The 16,013-nt window shown below is 37.8% G+C and overlaps 1 protein-coding gene across 1 annotated transcript in view; it reads left to right on the plus strand.

Annotated features, from left to right (window-relative positions):
- Nucleotides 1–16,013, plus strand: part of Bend2 (BEN domain containing 2) — a 55,691-nt gene that overhangs the window by 36,174 nt on the left and 3,504 nt on the right. Inside the window, exons 10-14 of the mRNA XM_015992118.3 lie at nucleotides 1,875–1,985; nucleotides 6,876–7,076; nucleotides 8,185–8,306; nucleotides 10,541–10,730; nucleotides 13,771–13,974. Coding sequence (XP_015847604.1) covers nucleotides 1,875–1,985; nucleotides 6,876–7,076; nucleotides 8,185–8,306; nucleotides 10,541–10,730; nucleotides 13,771–13,974 — 828 coding nt within the window. The remainder of the gene's footprint in view (nucleotides 1–1,874; nucleotides 1,986–6,875; nucleotides 7,077–8,184; nucleotides 8,307–10,540; nucleotides 10,731–13,770; nucleotides 13,975–16,013) is intronic.

A 16,013-nucleotide genomic window follows, 5' to 3' on the forward strand; every position in this document is an offset into this window, starting at 1 on the left:
GTAGCTCAAGCTAGCCTTGAATTTAGGGCATTCCTTCGCTCTCAGCCTCCAAAGTGCTGGGATTACAGGCATGAATCACAATGCCTAACTTATTTAGCCTTTTTTTTTTTTTTTGGTTTTTCGAGACAGGGTTTTTTAGCCTTTTTTTTTAATGCTTCAAGTTTTAATATTTCATCACTCTTACTTATTTGAAGATTTTCCTCTAGACATTTATTTTCACAGTGGAGTCTCAATATGTTTGTCCAGACCTGTCAAACTGCATACATGACCCACTGACATCTTTCTCTCAGGTAGTAAAGACTATTATATACTTGGGCCACAATGACCAACTAGCCATTCTTTTTTTTTTTTTTTTTTCTGATTTTTCGAGACATGGATTCTCTGTGTAGCCCCGACTGTCACAGAACTCACTCTGTGGACCAGGCTGGCTTCAAACAGAAATCTGCTTGCCTTTGCCTCCTGAGTACTGGGATTAAAGGCGTGTGCTACCACTGCATAACCAATTAGCCATTCTTTAAGTTTACGTCAGCCAATGACAAATGGGTCAAAGTTTTCCCTCATGTGAGAACATCTTTGTTTTCCCTTCATTCTTTATCCTTTTTGAGCATGAGGATAGGCAAGAGTTCTACTACTGACTTATGTCTCCAGCCCTTCCTCTTTACCCTTACAGAATAGTCTTTTCTGATAGAAAATTTGTGTGTTGGGTTCTTTTCCTTCAGTATTTCAAAAGTGCCAAAAATTATAACCAAAATATTAACATGATACCTACAGACACTATTGAAATGTCTTCAGTTTTATGTGTATTCATTTTTTCTCTTGTTATCTTATTAATTTTTAGTTAGCATATAAAGTAATAGGTTTCCTTATGACATTTTCAGACATGTATCAATATATCTTACTCACCCTTCTACTGCCCTCCCCATGCCCTCCTCCTCTGTTACTTGTATTCATTTGTGAACATGCTTATATGTGTATTTTATTTCATTTTTACCATTTTTGGGGGATCATGTATCCTTTATCCTGGACATGTCTCCCAAAAAGTTTTAGTATCACCATCATCTCTCATATAGTCCTTTTATAGCCACATTGTTGCCCATTAACCAACATTATCCCCCATCCCTGTCGCTACCTGCTGGCCACTACTAATTTTTTCTCTAAATCTGTAAATGACCACTTTTGTATTCTGTGTGTTGAATCATGCAAGTGTGTCTTTTTGATATTGTGAAATGATTATGCCATCTACAAAGTTCACATTCAATAAGTACACAATCAAGTTGCAAGAATTACTCCACAATAGGTCTCAGAATATTTTAAGTAATTTATGGTTTGGTGTTGGATCACATGTATAGCTATCCTTGGTTGCATGTATTCACATGTGGAATGTAGGATACAAGTTGGACAGACCTGATAGTGACTCTAAAATTGTTTATATTTTTGTTAGCTCATTTTACATCTTTATACAAGTTCTCATTTCTCCGGGATAAATATCAAAGGGTGATTACTAGGCTCTTTGGTAATTGCATGTTTCATTTTGTATGAAACAAAGAAACTTTTCCAGGGTAGCTGTGACATTTTCCATTTCCATCAGCAGTGTAGGAATCACTGCACTTTCTCTGCTGCCATGTTACCACCTTTCCATGGTTTGTTCTATCTTCTTCCTAGTATATTCCTTCTGACATAACTTTTCTGATCAAAGGATGTTCTATTTTTAAGGGTAAATTATATCATAACAAGTACTTTTGGTTGTTTTTGGTATTGTTTTGTTTGTCTGTGAATGTTTTTGTTTTCACTTCTTTTCTGAAGGCTAGTTTTGCTGGATATAAAATATGTGCATAGAAGTATTTTCTTACATTTGAAAAATATTTTCCTTACAGTAATATTGGGCACTGAAGAAAGCACCTCTGAGATAATGAATAACTTATATGTATTTGAAAATTATGGTAACCAAATTGTGCCACGCCCTGTCTCTGTTAATCCCAGTCTTGGTAAGTTACAAATGATGCTTAGTACAGACAGATTCTTTAATCTAGATGTGTTAAATCAACTCACGTAGGCTAGTGGTAGCTTTTCCTAATTAAAACTAATGAAAAAATTAAATGTTATTTGAGAATATTTTAGCTTCTCCAGTGAGAGACAACATTTTACAAAACTAGAGTCCAATGCCGAAATCAATATATTGGTGTTGATACAGTCCATAGATTTTATTGGAATATCTTCAGTATTACTTGAATTTGTGTGTTTGTATGTGTAGATATTTGGTTTTATGTAATTTCAGGACATGGGTAAGCTTCCAAATTTTTGCACTCAAGGTACGGAATATAAAGATTCCACCGGTTTCTCTTTAAAACCTGTTCCCTTCTTCTGTTCTGCCCAGTTTCAACCACTAATCTGTTCTTCTTTTTGCTTTTGTTGTTGTTTTTATTGTTTTTACCATTTTAGCAAAGGTATACTCAAATACCATGTACTCAAACATCTTTTGAAATTGCGTTTTTATTTCACGAGGTATAATTCTCTGGAGAATTCATCCAAGTCATTCCATGCTTTAGTAATTATCAGCTGTTCCTTTTTTTAAACCACTGAGTACTATTCCATATTATGGTTCAGGCTCAATTGTCCTACTTTTTCTCTCTCTGCCCTGCCCCTCCCACCCATTCCCTCTCTCTCTTTTCCTATTTAATAATATCTCAGTCATTTCCTATTTGGGGGATATTATATTAGAAGTAGTAGGGCTGGGGAGATGGTTCAGTGAGTAAATTGTTTGCTACACAAAGCACAAGGACTGGAGACAAATCTCCACCATCCCTATAAATGGCAGATGGACATGGTAGCCTGCCTATATTTCCAGCACTTGAGAGATGGAGATGGTGGAACCCAAATCACTGAGCTGTGGGTACAAGTGAGAGATTTTTACCTCTGTCACTAAGGTGGAGAGCAACAAGCATGACACTCAGTGTCAACCTCAAGTCTTCATATGCATGTGTAGACACATGCACCCACCACCATACCCACACACATACACACATGCACGCAGACTACAAAAAAAGAAGTAACGTTGCTGCAAATGCTCATATTGTCTTTTATGTGAACATAAGTTGTCTTTTGTTTGAAATACTGCACAAGAATCCAATAGCTGGTTCCTATGACAATTGTATAGTTCAATTTACAAAATCCTAACAAGCTATCTTTCTGTGTTGCCTCAGTAGTAACTGCTATGTGGTCTGACAACACAGATAAATTAGTCAGATTTTTATTTAGTTCCAGTTAAAAGGCAGAGAAAGCAGGATGTCTCTACCAGTTTCTTTTCCCTTCAGCAACACATGATTATGATCTATTTTGTCCACATGCACATTTCTGCTCTGTCCATTGTTCTCTCTTCCTTCCTCATGCTGCAAGACCCATTCCTTTGTTCTATCCTTTCAGTTTGAAGAACTGAGTCTAGCCATTCTTTAAGGGTGAGTCATCCAGTGCAAGTTTTTAAAGTTTTCTTTTTCTGAGAATGTTCATATTTCTCCTTCATCCCTAGAGGATGGTGCAATTGATACAAATAATGGATGAGATTTCTTGTTTTCCAGAAGTTGACAGTGTTTTTCCTATTGAAATGTTCCAAACAAGAGCCATACCAGAAATAATACCTCAGATAGTGAATTGCCCAATTTCCATGGAGCACATTAATGACCATGGTAATGATTTAGTATTTTCCTCCATTGTTTTGATTTAGTGGGTCGGTTTTAAGTGATATTGATAATAATGAAATGCATGGAACGCATTTCTTAAAAGGGACTGTAATGATCAACTGGTATGCCTCTTCTTACTTACAATGACCCCACAATGTTGGTACTTTTATTGCTATCTTTCCCAAGATTCCACAGGAAATGACTGATGCTGGTGAAACTCTATCCCTATTTTCTCTGACTTTAAAGTTTATGTTCCTTACTCTAATGCCTTACAAGTTACAGTAGCAGAGTTGAGAAGATTCCAGGCTATGTGGCCTCTAAGAGCAGGTTTTCCAAATATTATGTAGTCTCTTTGTATCTTTTTCTTTTTCTTTCTTTCTTTCTTTCTTTCTTTCTTTCTTTCTTTCTTTCTTTCTTTCTTTCTTTCTTTCTTTCTTTCTTTCTTTCTTTCTTTCTTTCCCTCCCTCCCTCCCTCCCTCCCTCCCTCCCTCCCTCCCTCCCTCCCTCTCTTCCTTCTTTCTTTTTTCCCCAGACAGGGTTTCTCTGTGTAGCTTTGAAGCCTGTCCTGGATCTTGCTCTGTAGACCAGGCTGGCCTCGAATTCACAGAGATCTGCCTGGCTCTGCCTCCCAAGTGCTGGGATTAAAGATATGTACTTGTATGCTGATTTCTAAATGTTTATCACTTATTAATATTCTTTAGCACAGGTCAGCAAACTTTTTCTGTAAAGGGATAAATGGGATTGTTTGTCACAGATGCTTATCTCTGCTGTGGTAACAAGAAATCAACCATAGATGACATATCAGGATGAGTATGGCTGTAGACAAGTGTGCTTTCACACAAATAGATTCTGAGATTGGCCCATGGATGGAAACTTTCTAACTCCTAAAGAACAGTGGTTATTTTGTTTCTTGAAGCAGAGAAAAACTTTGACAATTTTTATAGTAAAATGAACATTTTGGTACATTCTTGTAAGAATTATAAATCAGTGCAATTTTTAAAAGACTGTTTACATAAACTTATATAAGTGTTTATGCTGGTTGATTCATTAATCCCATTTCTACCAGAAGATATAGTAAAACATTGCATTTGAATTTTTTTCATAAGCCAGATGTGGTAGTGCATGCCCATAACCCAGTACTTGAGAGGCTCAAGAAGAAGATTTATGAGTCTGAGTCAATCTGGGGCTACATGATGCATACCAGACTAGCCTGAATTATATTGCAAGACCTTGTTTCAAAAAATTGGAGGGTGTTACAAGAATTTTCTTTTTCATAGAATCATGAAAATTTGGAACCTAATAAGCAATTCTAGTGTGTTAATTAAGTGACTTTTGGTCTGTTCATGGAATCAAACATGGTTGCATATGGGATCTGACTGCCCATAGTCAAATAAGTACCAGCCAGCAGTATGTTTTATTAATATTGTGACAGTCAACATCCATCTCTCTCTCTCTCTCTCTCTCTCTCTCTCTCTCTCTCTCTCTCTCTCTCTCTCTCTCTCTCTCTGTCTGTCTCTGTCTCTCTTTTGATTTTTCGAGACAGGGTTTCTCTGTGTAGCTTTGGAGCCTGTCCTGGATCTTGTTCTGTAGACCAGGCTGGCCTCGAACTCACAGAGATCCACCTGCCTCTGCTTCCTGAGTGCTGGGATTAAAGGATCTCCATCATTGCCTGGCGTGTCTGGTTTGTGGTTATGATTATGGAATTGTTAGAGTGATAAAACAGCTTAGAGATAAATATTAACATGGTATATAGTAATTGCTCAATAAATGATAGGTATTTGAAAATTTTAATTATTGCCCACATAGTTCATATGTTATCTTTAAGACACACATACACCCATATAGCTCTGAATGTATTTAAGGGTTAAAGGGAGCAATGAGACTACAAATCAACATATTTGCATATTTACCTGAGGCCTAAAATTAAATTTATTTAAGCCAATAAACAGATAGTTGAAATGTGCAAGTTCAAGACTAGCAAAGAAGAACAATATCACTATATAGACAGACAATATCAAAGAGACTCATTTAATAGAAAAAATAATTATAGAAAAATTCACCCAAGTAAAATTTGTGTGAACAACCAGTTAATGTAATTCTTTTGGGCATTTTAATGATATACTTCATGAAATTTTCCTTTCCTTCCCCCTCCCCTGTATTTTAATGTAACGTTTTTGTTAATTCTTTGATAATTTGATGCAATGCATTTTGATCACCCCTTACTCCTACCTGTAACTCCTCCCATATCTACCTTCTGTCCTACCCCCTCCCAACCTGTGCCCTCTTTATTTTTTAATCATCTTCTGATTCCAATTTGTGCTTCTTCTTTACTCGTGGATGTAGGGCCATGCACTGGAATGTATAAAACATACCAGTTAAAGAAAACTGACTTTCTTCCCCACAGAAGCCATCTAATGAAATAGCTTCTCAATTAGGGGTAGGGACTGGTGAGCCATCCTGTTTTATGCCAGAATGTTCACTGTTTTGATCTTGTGCGGGCAACCACAGCTTCTGGGAGTTCATGGGTATAGTGGTCCTGTCATGTCCAAATACATTGTTTTCCTCTCATCTTCCCCAACCTATGGCTCTTACAGTCTTTCTGCCTCCTCTTCTGTAATGGTCAGCATTGTAGCTGAGCCCTCCACGGACACTTACTCACTGCACTTTGATCAATTGAGAGTTTATATGTAGTCACTGTCCACTACACAAAGAAATGTCTTTGATGAGGTCTAATATCTGCGCTAATATATGAATATAAGATAGATTCAAGAATAGTTTGATACTATGTCCTTATAGCAGAATAATAGTAGCATGTTCTCCCCTGGGGCTCATGAGCTCTTCAAGCATGAGTTCTTGGCTATATTTGCAGTACCAGACATGTATTTCTGCCTGTAGAGTGGGCCTTATATCCAATCAGAAAATGATTTGTTATCCCCATAACATTCATGCCACTCTTGCACCCATGAGCGTGTCTTGCCATGCTGGTCATGAATGCAGGTCACAGGGTTCACAGCTGGGTAAACTGTTGATGACTTTTCCCCCAGAAGCATTCATAGCACCTTCTGGTCCTATGAAAACTACCCAGCAGGGGAGGAAAGCTAACTGGTCAGCTAATTTGTCCATGACCTGAGATCAAAATATGTGATGTCTTCACCAATAGGGTCTTACTATGTAGTTCTGATTTTTCCTGTATTTTATAAGGGTATCTTGGTGATCCAAGAAGAAACATCATGTTACCTAATTTTCATTTGATAATTGCAAGAGATAAACCAACTCCCAGTTGTGCAGCCTGCTACTTGGCCAACCTGATATTCTCTCAGGAAATCCTGCTTTTGAACTCAGTTCCTGGCCATGCTTCACGTAGTATATTCATGGATCATAACAAACTTTCTGCAATAAGAGGTATGTAAAGTTACTGAGGAATCTTGTTTTTATCATCATTTGATCATGTTAATGAATGTTATTGGCAGTTAAAAGAAAGAATGATGAAGTCCGTGAATTTTAGAACTGTTCATTGTACTGGGTGATACTGATTTTACAATCTAATGATATACAATGGGTTAGGGATTCTAAAAAATAAAGCTTGTTTCTAGGCTAGTGTACTAATACCAGCCTTATTGATTGTAGTTGTTTCTGTTGAGTAACAAGTCATGATTTTAGTACTGAAACTTGTGAGAGGAAAGATAAAGAAAAAGCTGAATTAATAAATAAGTAAGTAAATAAATAGAGGATAGGAAAAAAAAGTAGTCTTTTAGTGCTAGTGACTAACAACATTGAAGAAGGATCTCATAGTTGATCCAGGTCATGTTAAACTTCCTGCCTTCCAGAAGTGTGTATTGAGATCTTAGGATTTATAGACACTGGGAACACAATAATGTAAGTATTATGCTTGTAGAATATTGCTCAGAGTCTAGAAGAGGACACATAGATGTCATCAGTTAGAAATCTTTTCCAGTGTAATGGTGTTGAAGGGGCTCAGAATAGGACAGCTACACTGAGGAGACATCTCTAAGAATGAACATTTGAGTTCTATTTTGGGGGAGTCTTTGTCTTTGTCTGGGTGAATGGTGTACAAGGTATACCTTATACTGAAGGAATATTTAGGGGAAGACAGACATGACAAGTGTATCAGTAAATAGAACATGTTGTCATAAAGTTTACAGTGGTACTCTTCACTTTACAGAGTGCTGCTTCTTTTTGATTCTAACATATCCCTAAGTGGTCTTAGAACCTTAAAAGAGTTGGCGCTTTTTGTCTTAAATCACCAAGAACCAAGTATTGGCCCCTCCCCCAAGTAAATATTTTCAGGAAATATGTGAAATGAAGACATAATTCAGCAAAGCTTCCTCATCATATAGAACTTTTAAACTCCCAGGGTAAAAATAGAAAAAAAAAAAGAATGACAATCAGAAAGAACAAAGATCCTCTTTTATTTTAAATGAAACATTTATTTATTCATTTCTTTGTTAGTTTCTTTTCTAGTTTTTGTCACTGCTTTCTCTGTTTGCAGAATATCTCTCGGCAATTTTCCCAAACTGTGACTTGAGAGAACAAGGAAAAGACTGGGTAGACTGTCTTTCTGCTATTAGTTTTATGATTGAGCGTTTGTATACTGAAACGGAAATCCTCACAGTAAGTTTCCTTTCATCTTAATAAAGAACATGTTGTGTCCATGTTGTATACAACTCTGGAATTCATAGCATGGAACTCAGAATTTTCAGGCCATGTGCTGTTTAATTGACTTAGGTAGGAAGAGATGATCTTTCCATATCATATTGCCTGTTTGTTTCACTACTTGGTATTCATATTTTATAAAATGACTTCAAGAGATATAAAATATTAATGTCAGTTAATATAGTAAAATGTTTAGCAAGTTTTTTCCATATCTTACTGAGTAACACACACATAGAAAAGCCAGCCATGTATGCCAGCAGTGGTGGCTGGGTTCATGCAGAAGAAAGCACAGGAAAGGTCCTCCACTCCTTGTTCACTTATAGTGATGGTGGGACTGTTAAAAAGAATACATGTTTTGCTGGGCGGTGGCGGTGCACGCCTTTAATCCCAGCACTCGGGAGGCAGAGGCAGGCGGATCTTTGTGAGTTCGAGGCCAGCCTGGGCTACCAAGTGAGTTCTACATTTTATTTCCTTTTATTTCCTCCTCCCTTCCTTGTTCGTGTGTGTGTGTGTGTGTGTGTGTGTGTGTGTGTGTGTGTGTGTGTGTGTGTTTGTGTGTGTGTGTGTATGCATGCATGCTTGTATGCATGTATGTGTGTGTGCTTGGAGGTTAGAGGAGGACATTGGGTATCCTGCTCTATCATTCTCCACCTTACTCCTTTGAAACAGTCTCTCACTGAATTTGTAACTAGGCTGGCAGCCAGTAAGCCTCAATGATCTTCCTATAGCCAACTCCACATGTTGTTGTTACAAATGTGTTCACTATGCTTGCTTTGTTATGTGGGTACTGGGGATTTAAACTCAGGTACTCATGATTGTAAAGCAAGTACTCTTCCCTCTTGAGCTATCTTCCCAGGCCATATTGCAGGTATGTTATGCCCTGTGTAGTATATGGCAATCGCAGTCTAGTTTCTTTCTTATGCATTCCACTTTGAAAATCTGCTAGAGATTTGTTTTTAAACTTAAATGGGTTATTGAAGAAGACCGCCATATATGTTCTCTTCCTGGTAAATATTTAAGTTAATAACAATTCCTAATTTTCACCAGCCTCTCTAAAGACCCCACTTTATTGTTACCATATTTAGTAATGTCTGTCCCTTTAGAATAAATTTGTGGAACTGTTTGCCAGGAGTATTTGTAGCTGAGTTGATGTTTTCCTGGTGTATGACTGGATTTCAGTGATAGCTCAAGCACCATCTGTCGAAAACCGGATCAGCTTATTTTTAACATTCCATTTTATAGCCTTCAAAAACTGCATCCTAAACAATTTGCATGCAAAATTCAATATGCTGCCTGGAAAATGGTAATTTGCATATTTGCTTAGGCTTCAGAAAAGAAACAATATCTGCCAAGTGCCTGCTCTGTGCTTTATAAGAAGTCAGATATAGGTCCTTGCCATTCATAGTGGCCTGGTGATGCAGAAACCTTGTGAGAAACGTAGTCTTGAGTTCTACCTCAGACTCACAGAAGAAAAGTTTGCATTTTTCAAGACTCCAGCTCCAGATGATTTATGAGTACCCTAAGGTTTGAGGGGCCCTGACTTAGAACAGTGGTTGTGGCCCTATGTACATATCAGAATCACAGGAGGCACTTTTTGTTCATTGAGATTTGCCTCACTATGGTCTGGTCTCACCAGGACAGGTCTCAAACTCAGGCTCTCAAGTTATCCTCCTGCCCTGCCCTCACAAGTATCTGGACTACAAAAGGTACCACCAGGCCTGATCATACAAGGCATTTGTAATATGTTAACAAATGTCTAAGTTTACCCCTCCTGTTTGGAGAAGGTGGAGTCCAGCTCAAGTATTTTTGTAAGTAGTAATTTCCTAAAGGTAAGTTAAATATATAGCCAGATTTGAAAGCTATTGGGAAAAGAGAACAAAAACAAAAGCATAATTTTTTTTAAAAGCATCTCATTCCCAGGAAACACTCATCTGTTCATTTTTTTTTCCTGGAATGTTTATCATATGTCTAGCTTGAACAGTTCATTAGACAGAGCTGCCAAGTCCCCAAAGAAATAGCAAGTCTTGATAGTTTAATGTAGTACTGGGGTACCTGATATTTATAATGCCATCCCTCAATTTTAGAAATAGTTGTTTCCTTACCAATTTGGGGGTGGGCTAGGTAGATGTTGACATATATATACATACTCTCTCACTATGCAGATCTATTTATACATATGATATGTGTTTCAGGATAGAATCTTGAGTATGCCCATATCCAAAGCCTGGAATATCAGAAGTGGTGAAGATGAGGATGAGGGCCCTTCTCAGTGGTTTCAGGAGGTCAGGGAGTCTGTGATAAGAGAAGGTGGGAATTTTGAGCAGAATGCTGGTGCTAACTCTGAAGACACTGATAATGCAGCCATCATTCCTGATGAACTAGGTGAGTTTTTTTCTTTTGTTCTGTTTGTTTGTTTTTGTTTTGTTTTTCCAGACAGGGATTCTCTGTGTAGCTCTGGCTGTCCTGGAACTCTCTCTGTAGACCAGGCTGGTCTTCAACTCAAAGAGTTCCACTTGCTCTGCCTTCCGAGCGCTGGGATTAAAGGCATGTGCCACCACACTGAACAAACTAGACGCGAGGTGAGTTCTAAAAACAAGTTTTCTGGCCAGTGGATCTTGGTAAAACATTTGTTGGGTTAATTTTACTATCTTCTACTTCTACGTTTGTTGAAAAACTTTTGTAAGAAATTGTAGCAACTTAAAGATAAAGTGATGAGCTAATGAAACAAAAGATACTTGGGTCTGACATTGACTATTTTAAATGTTAAGTCGACTCTGTTATTCTTCCTGAAGAGAGTAGCCCTCTGATGACATTTGACTGGCGAGAGCTCTTAGATGAGACACCATCTGGTTCTGTCCTCCACGGGTGACAGGAAGGAGCTGCACCTGGGATCACCTTTCTGCTTTGGTCACTGTGAATGGCACACTGGTGGTGCTCAGTAAGGGGTTTGATTAGAAATAACAAATACCATTTCTTAGGGCATTGTACTATCACTGCCAACTGTATACTTTGTCAAGTATCAGTGGTTCGGTAAGTAACTGAGCCAGCAGCCACTGTGCTTTTCGTGACATTCTCCCCAGGATGCTGGCCTTTAACATCACTAGTAAATGAGTGGTCCCTGGGGTGCTCTCTGCCCTGACATCCTTGTCAACACTCAGTGGACTGTTGTTACTGGGGATCACGTTCAAAAGGAATGATAAGGGAATATATCTTTCCTTTATATAAGTAATTTAACTGCTGTGTGTGGTAAAGTTGTACCTGTACAAACTGTCTGAATTAGACAACAATAAAAAACACAAACAAAGAAGCAAAAAAAACCAAACAAACAACCAAAACAGCAATTTGAGCTTCATGTTGGCAAGAGCCAGATCAGCCACAATACTGGCAAAGGAAATTTCTTCAGGGAACATGGGTCACTGTTTTCTAATCCCAGCTCCACTCTCACTGAGCATGTTGAACCAGCTGGCTCCATAGTTGGTGCAGAATTGTTACGCTGTTTCACTTTAAAAATTGGAAAGCATTTAAAAAGGGGGAAAGGTCTTGTGCTCAAAAAACCTTTTCAAACTATTGTGGGCACTTACATTTTCTCCCAGATTTCCTTTACTTTATCTTTTTTTTTCTTTCTTTTTTTTCTGAGACAGGGTTTCTCTGTGTAGCTTTGGAGCCTGTCCTGGATCTTGCTCTGTAGACCAGGCTGGCCTCGAACTCACAGAGATCCGCCTGCCTCTGCCTCCTGAGTGCTGGGATTAAAGGCGCGTGCCACCACTGCCCAGTGATTTCTTTTCCTCATGAATATTTTGAAACATTAGAATTTCCACATAATTACTCTTCTCAAATATAAATTTATTTCCCTCAAGAATCAACAATCTTTATAATCATTGCGCTAAATAGGCTTATAACATTCCAGAGTTGGTATATTGTAATTTATTTAACTGACTCCTTTCTTTGTTTGGTGCTTTTGGTTGAAAGTTTATTTTTAGAGGGAGCTTACTCACCACAGGGCTTCTTATCTTCATTTAAATGACATATCCCATATTTAGAGTGATTTTCTTAGGTTCTGTGGATCTGAATTATTATCTTAGCATATCAATCTTGATATACTTATTACTTATTGAATTTGTTAGGTTAATCTCCCAGAATTAAGTCTTTAGGTTCAATGAGACAGATCTAAATAATTTAATTTCTCTTAAACATTACATGTATATGATTCAACATATGTACTCCTATGTATTCAATGATGACTGTTCCAAGACAAAAATATTTACTGACTTGTAAGAATTATACCATTTTTTCTTTGAGACATTTCTGTCTACAAATAACTTTTTGTCATATATAATGTATAATAATTTTAAAGTATGATTGATTTCAATCATTGTTGATCTAAGATAGATGCTAATAATCTATAGAGTTGAGAAATGAAAACAAGCTTAACGATATTTCAGTTCTAATAAGATATCTAAAATTATGTTATCTATGACAATTCAAAGGTTGTTGTTTGTGTACAGATGGGTGTATTACTAAATAGAAATTTTACTACTTTTTAAAGCTTAAATGCATCAATAAGAATTATGTTGCTTATTTTTGAAAAAGTCTTTCTTTTTTTTTTTTTTTTGGTTTTTTTGAGACAGGGTTTCTCTGTGTAGCTTTGCGCCTTTCCTGGGACTCACTTGGTAGCCCAGGCTGGCCTCGAACTCACAGAGATCCACCTGGCTCTGCCTCCCGAGTGCTGGGATTAAAGGCCTGCGCCACCACCGCCCGGCGAAAAAGTCTTTCTTGTGAGTAGGGAAATAATACATAAAATTGTTTAGAATATACTAACTAAATTTAATTTTATTACTTACTGCATGCCAAAAGGTAGAAGAACAGAAAGCCATATTTTTGAACAATGATAGATATGCAATTATGCTAGCAGTAATTTTTGTATCATTCTTATGATGCCTCATAATATACTAGTTTTTAAACATAATTTAAAATTTTAAGTTATGTTTAAATTTTTTTTCAAAAATTTTCAAACAATGTATTTTGATCATATTTTCCCCTCCTCCAACTACTCCCAGATCCTTCCCACCTCTTTATCTATCCAACTTCTTATTTTTACTTACTCTCACAAGAACCCAGAAACCTATAAAAACAAAACAAAATTTGCCAGGCGGCGGCGCACTCCTTTAATCCCAGCACTTGGGAGGCAGAGGCAGGCGGATCTCTGTGAGTTCGAGGCCAGCCTGGGCTACCAAGTGAGTTCCAGGAAAGGCACAAAGCTACACAGAGAAACCCTATCTCGAAAAACAAAAACAAATTAAACCTAAGGTTTAATTCATTTAAATTCTCTAATTCTTGAACCTAAAAATTCAGAAAAATTAATCTTTCTAACAGTACATTTTAAAAGTACAATCTAATCTCTGTCTTTCTGTTTTGCTTCTAGTATATCTCGGAGATCCATCTAGAAATATACAGATACCACATTCAGTACTGAAAACAGCAAAAGCCCTATTGCGCCCATATCTGTCAGCCAAATACATCAGTCTCCACTTGTTTCCAGAGGAAACCCTAATTAGAAGTAATGTCTATGGCAGTGTGCAGTGTGGCCTGTATTCCCTTGATTCCAATAGGATGAAGGCTCTCCAAGGTTTGTTACATGTAGACTGTGAAAGAATAATTGCAAGCCAGTGGTGTTAGGACAAAAGGGCAAAAAGAAGAAACTATTCCATTTGTGTCTTTTCTCAGAGACATGGAAGTTGTACTCATTCTTTTTTTGAGGACTAATAAGGTTCATGATTTGTAATTCTCTTTTTGCACTTGACTTCTGAAGGCTAACTGCTCTGTCTTGAGTGGACTTAACTAAGATAGGAGAGGCTCTACTGACTGTGGTCTACCATAGGTATGGTAACTCAACAACACTTTTGAAGCACAGGGTTGAAAGGGAAGGGTTTCATTGATTTGCAGAATTTTCCTGGTGCATGTTCACATAAACTAGGCTCCCCCTATAACACATGTAAATGAAGTAAGAGGTCTTCACTCCAAAATGCTGTGAAATCTTAAATTTAGACAAAGGAGAAAGTAGAATACTTCTTGCTGGTGCTTAACACAGATATATATATATATATATATATCTGATTCCAAGCCTGACCTCCATTGATACCTTTTTAGTTCTTCCTCATATCACATAATTCCACTTCCAGTAAGTTAGAACACTCATATTTCAGGCTAAACTGAAGAAACCTGAATTATAGCTCCCTTTGTAAGCACTTACTGTCACCTCACCCGATTGTTTTCCACCTTTAAAACACACAACTGAAACCTACACTAACAATTACATAGTACATTGTAACCCAGTATGTTCATGTGTGACCAAAATAAAAGAAACACTTTGCAATAACCTCCCTCATTTATGTGTACCGTGGCACCTTTAACCTTTTTATGCAATGAAAGTTACTTATATTGTTAGCTCTGATGTGGGATGATGTGGGATTTTTCAGAGTTCTTTTTTTTTTTTTTTTTTTTGGTTTTTTGAGACAGGGTTTCTCTGTGTAGCTTTGCGCCTTTCCTGGAGCTCACTCTGTAGCCCAGGCCGGCCTCGAACTCACAGAGATCCGCCTGGCTCTGCCTCCCGAGTGGTGGGATTAAAGGCGTACGCCACCAACGCCCGGCCAGAGCTCTTAATATTACTTGCATACAAGATAAAATCCTAAATGGAGACTAACTTCAGAACATCATATTTCTCAATCTTTACACAATCAGACTTTTCCCCATAATTTCTTTCAGGACTAATGTTTCAGAGAACACATTTTTGGAAGCACAAACTAACTTCAGTCCCTTTTCTACTTCTTGTGTGCTTTACAAATGCTATTGACCTTCTCATGTGTTCATTATCTGCCACAGCTTTGTAGCCATGGACACATGGGACAAACCTTCTTTTCCTGACTTGTTTTTAGTTTCATAAAAGTGTCCATCATGGATAGGGAGAGAGCTCATCGAGTAAAATGTTTGCTTTGAAAGCATGAGGATCTGAGTTTGATTCTCAGAACCCATGTCAAAATGCAGGGCATGGTGGTACACATGCATAATCCCAGGGCTGGGGAGGCAGAGACAGGAAGCTCTTTGAGGCTTGGTAGCCCATCAGCTTAATTGGTGAGTTCTAGGCCAGTAAGAGACCTTGTCTCAAATACAGTTCATGGCATAGTTTCCATATATGCACAAGCACACACACACACACACACACACACACACACACACACACACACACACACACACACACAAATAAAACGATGCTCGTCAGAACACAGTCTGCTATTGAATACAGTGACTTATCACAGAAGCTTCCTTCTAGGCTACTGCTGATCTCAGCAGTATTTTGGGTGGGAAAGCTTATAACACATGTATTGCTAATTTGTCCTGATTTATTAGTTTATTAATTTGGCGGAAACAGAAGCAGATCAGTGTTACAAACTAATGCTGACATGTAAGGACCACCAGATTTTAAAGGATCAAAGGCCCTGAGGCATTAACCTGCAAAAGCATTTGAGAGCAGCTTTGCTATGCTAATAAACACCTCTCTTCTCTCCCCCCACCCTTGTATTTCCACTTTTTCTAAGAACGCTTCTTGAATAATGTTACTTTGTCACCTTCCCTTATGCACCATCTTGCTCTGAATGAGAGATCTAAATC

The sequence above is a fragment of the Peromyscus maniculatus genome, chromosome X (assembly GCF_049852395.1).
Source record: "Peromyscus maniculatus bairdii isolate BWxNUB_F1_BW_parent chromosome X, HU_Pman_BW_mat_3.1, whole genome shotgun sequence".
Classification (NCBI taxonomy): domain Eukaryota; kingdom Metazoa; phylum Chordata; class Mammalia; order Rodentia; family Cricetidae; genus Peromyscus; species Peromyscus maniculatus.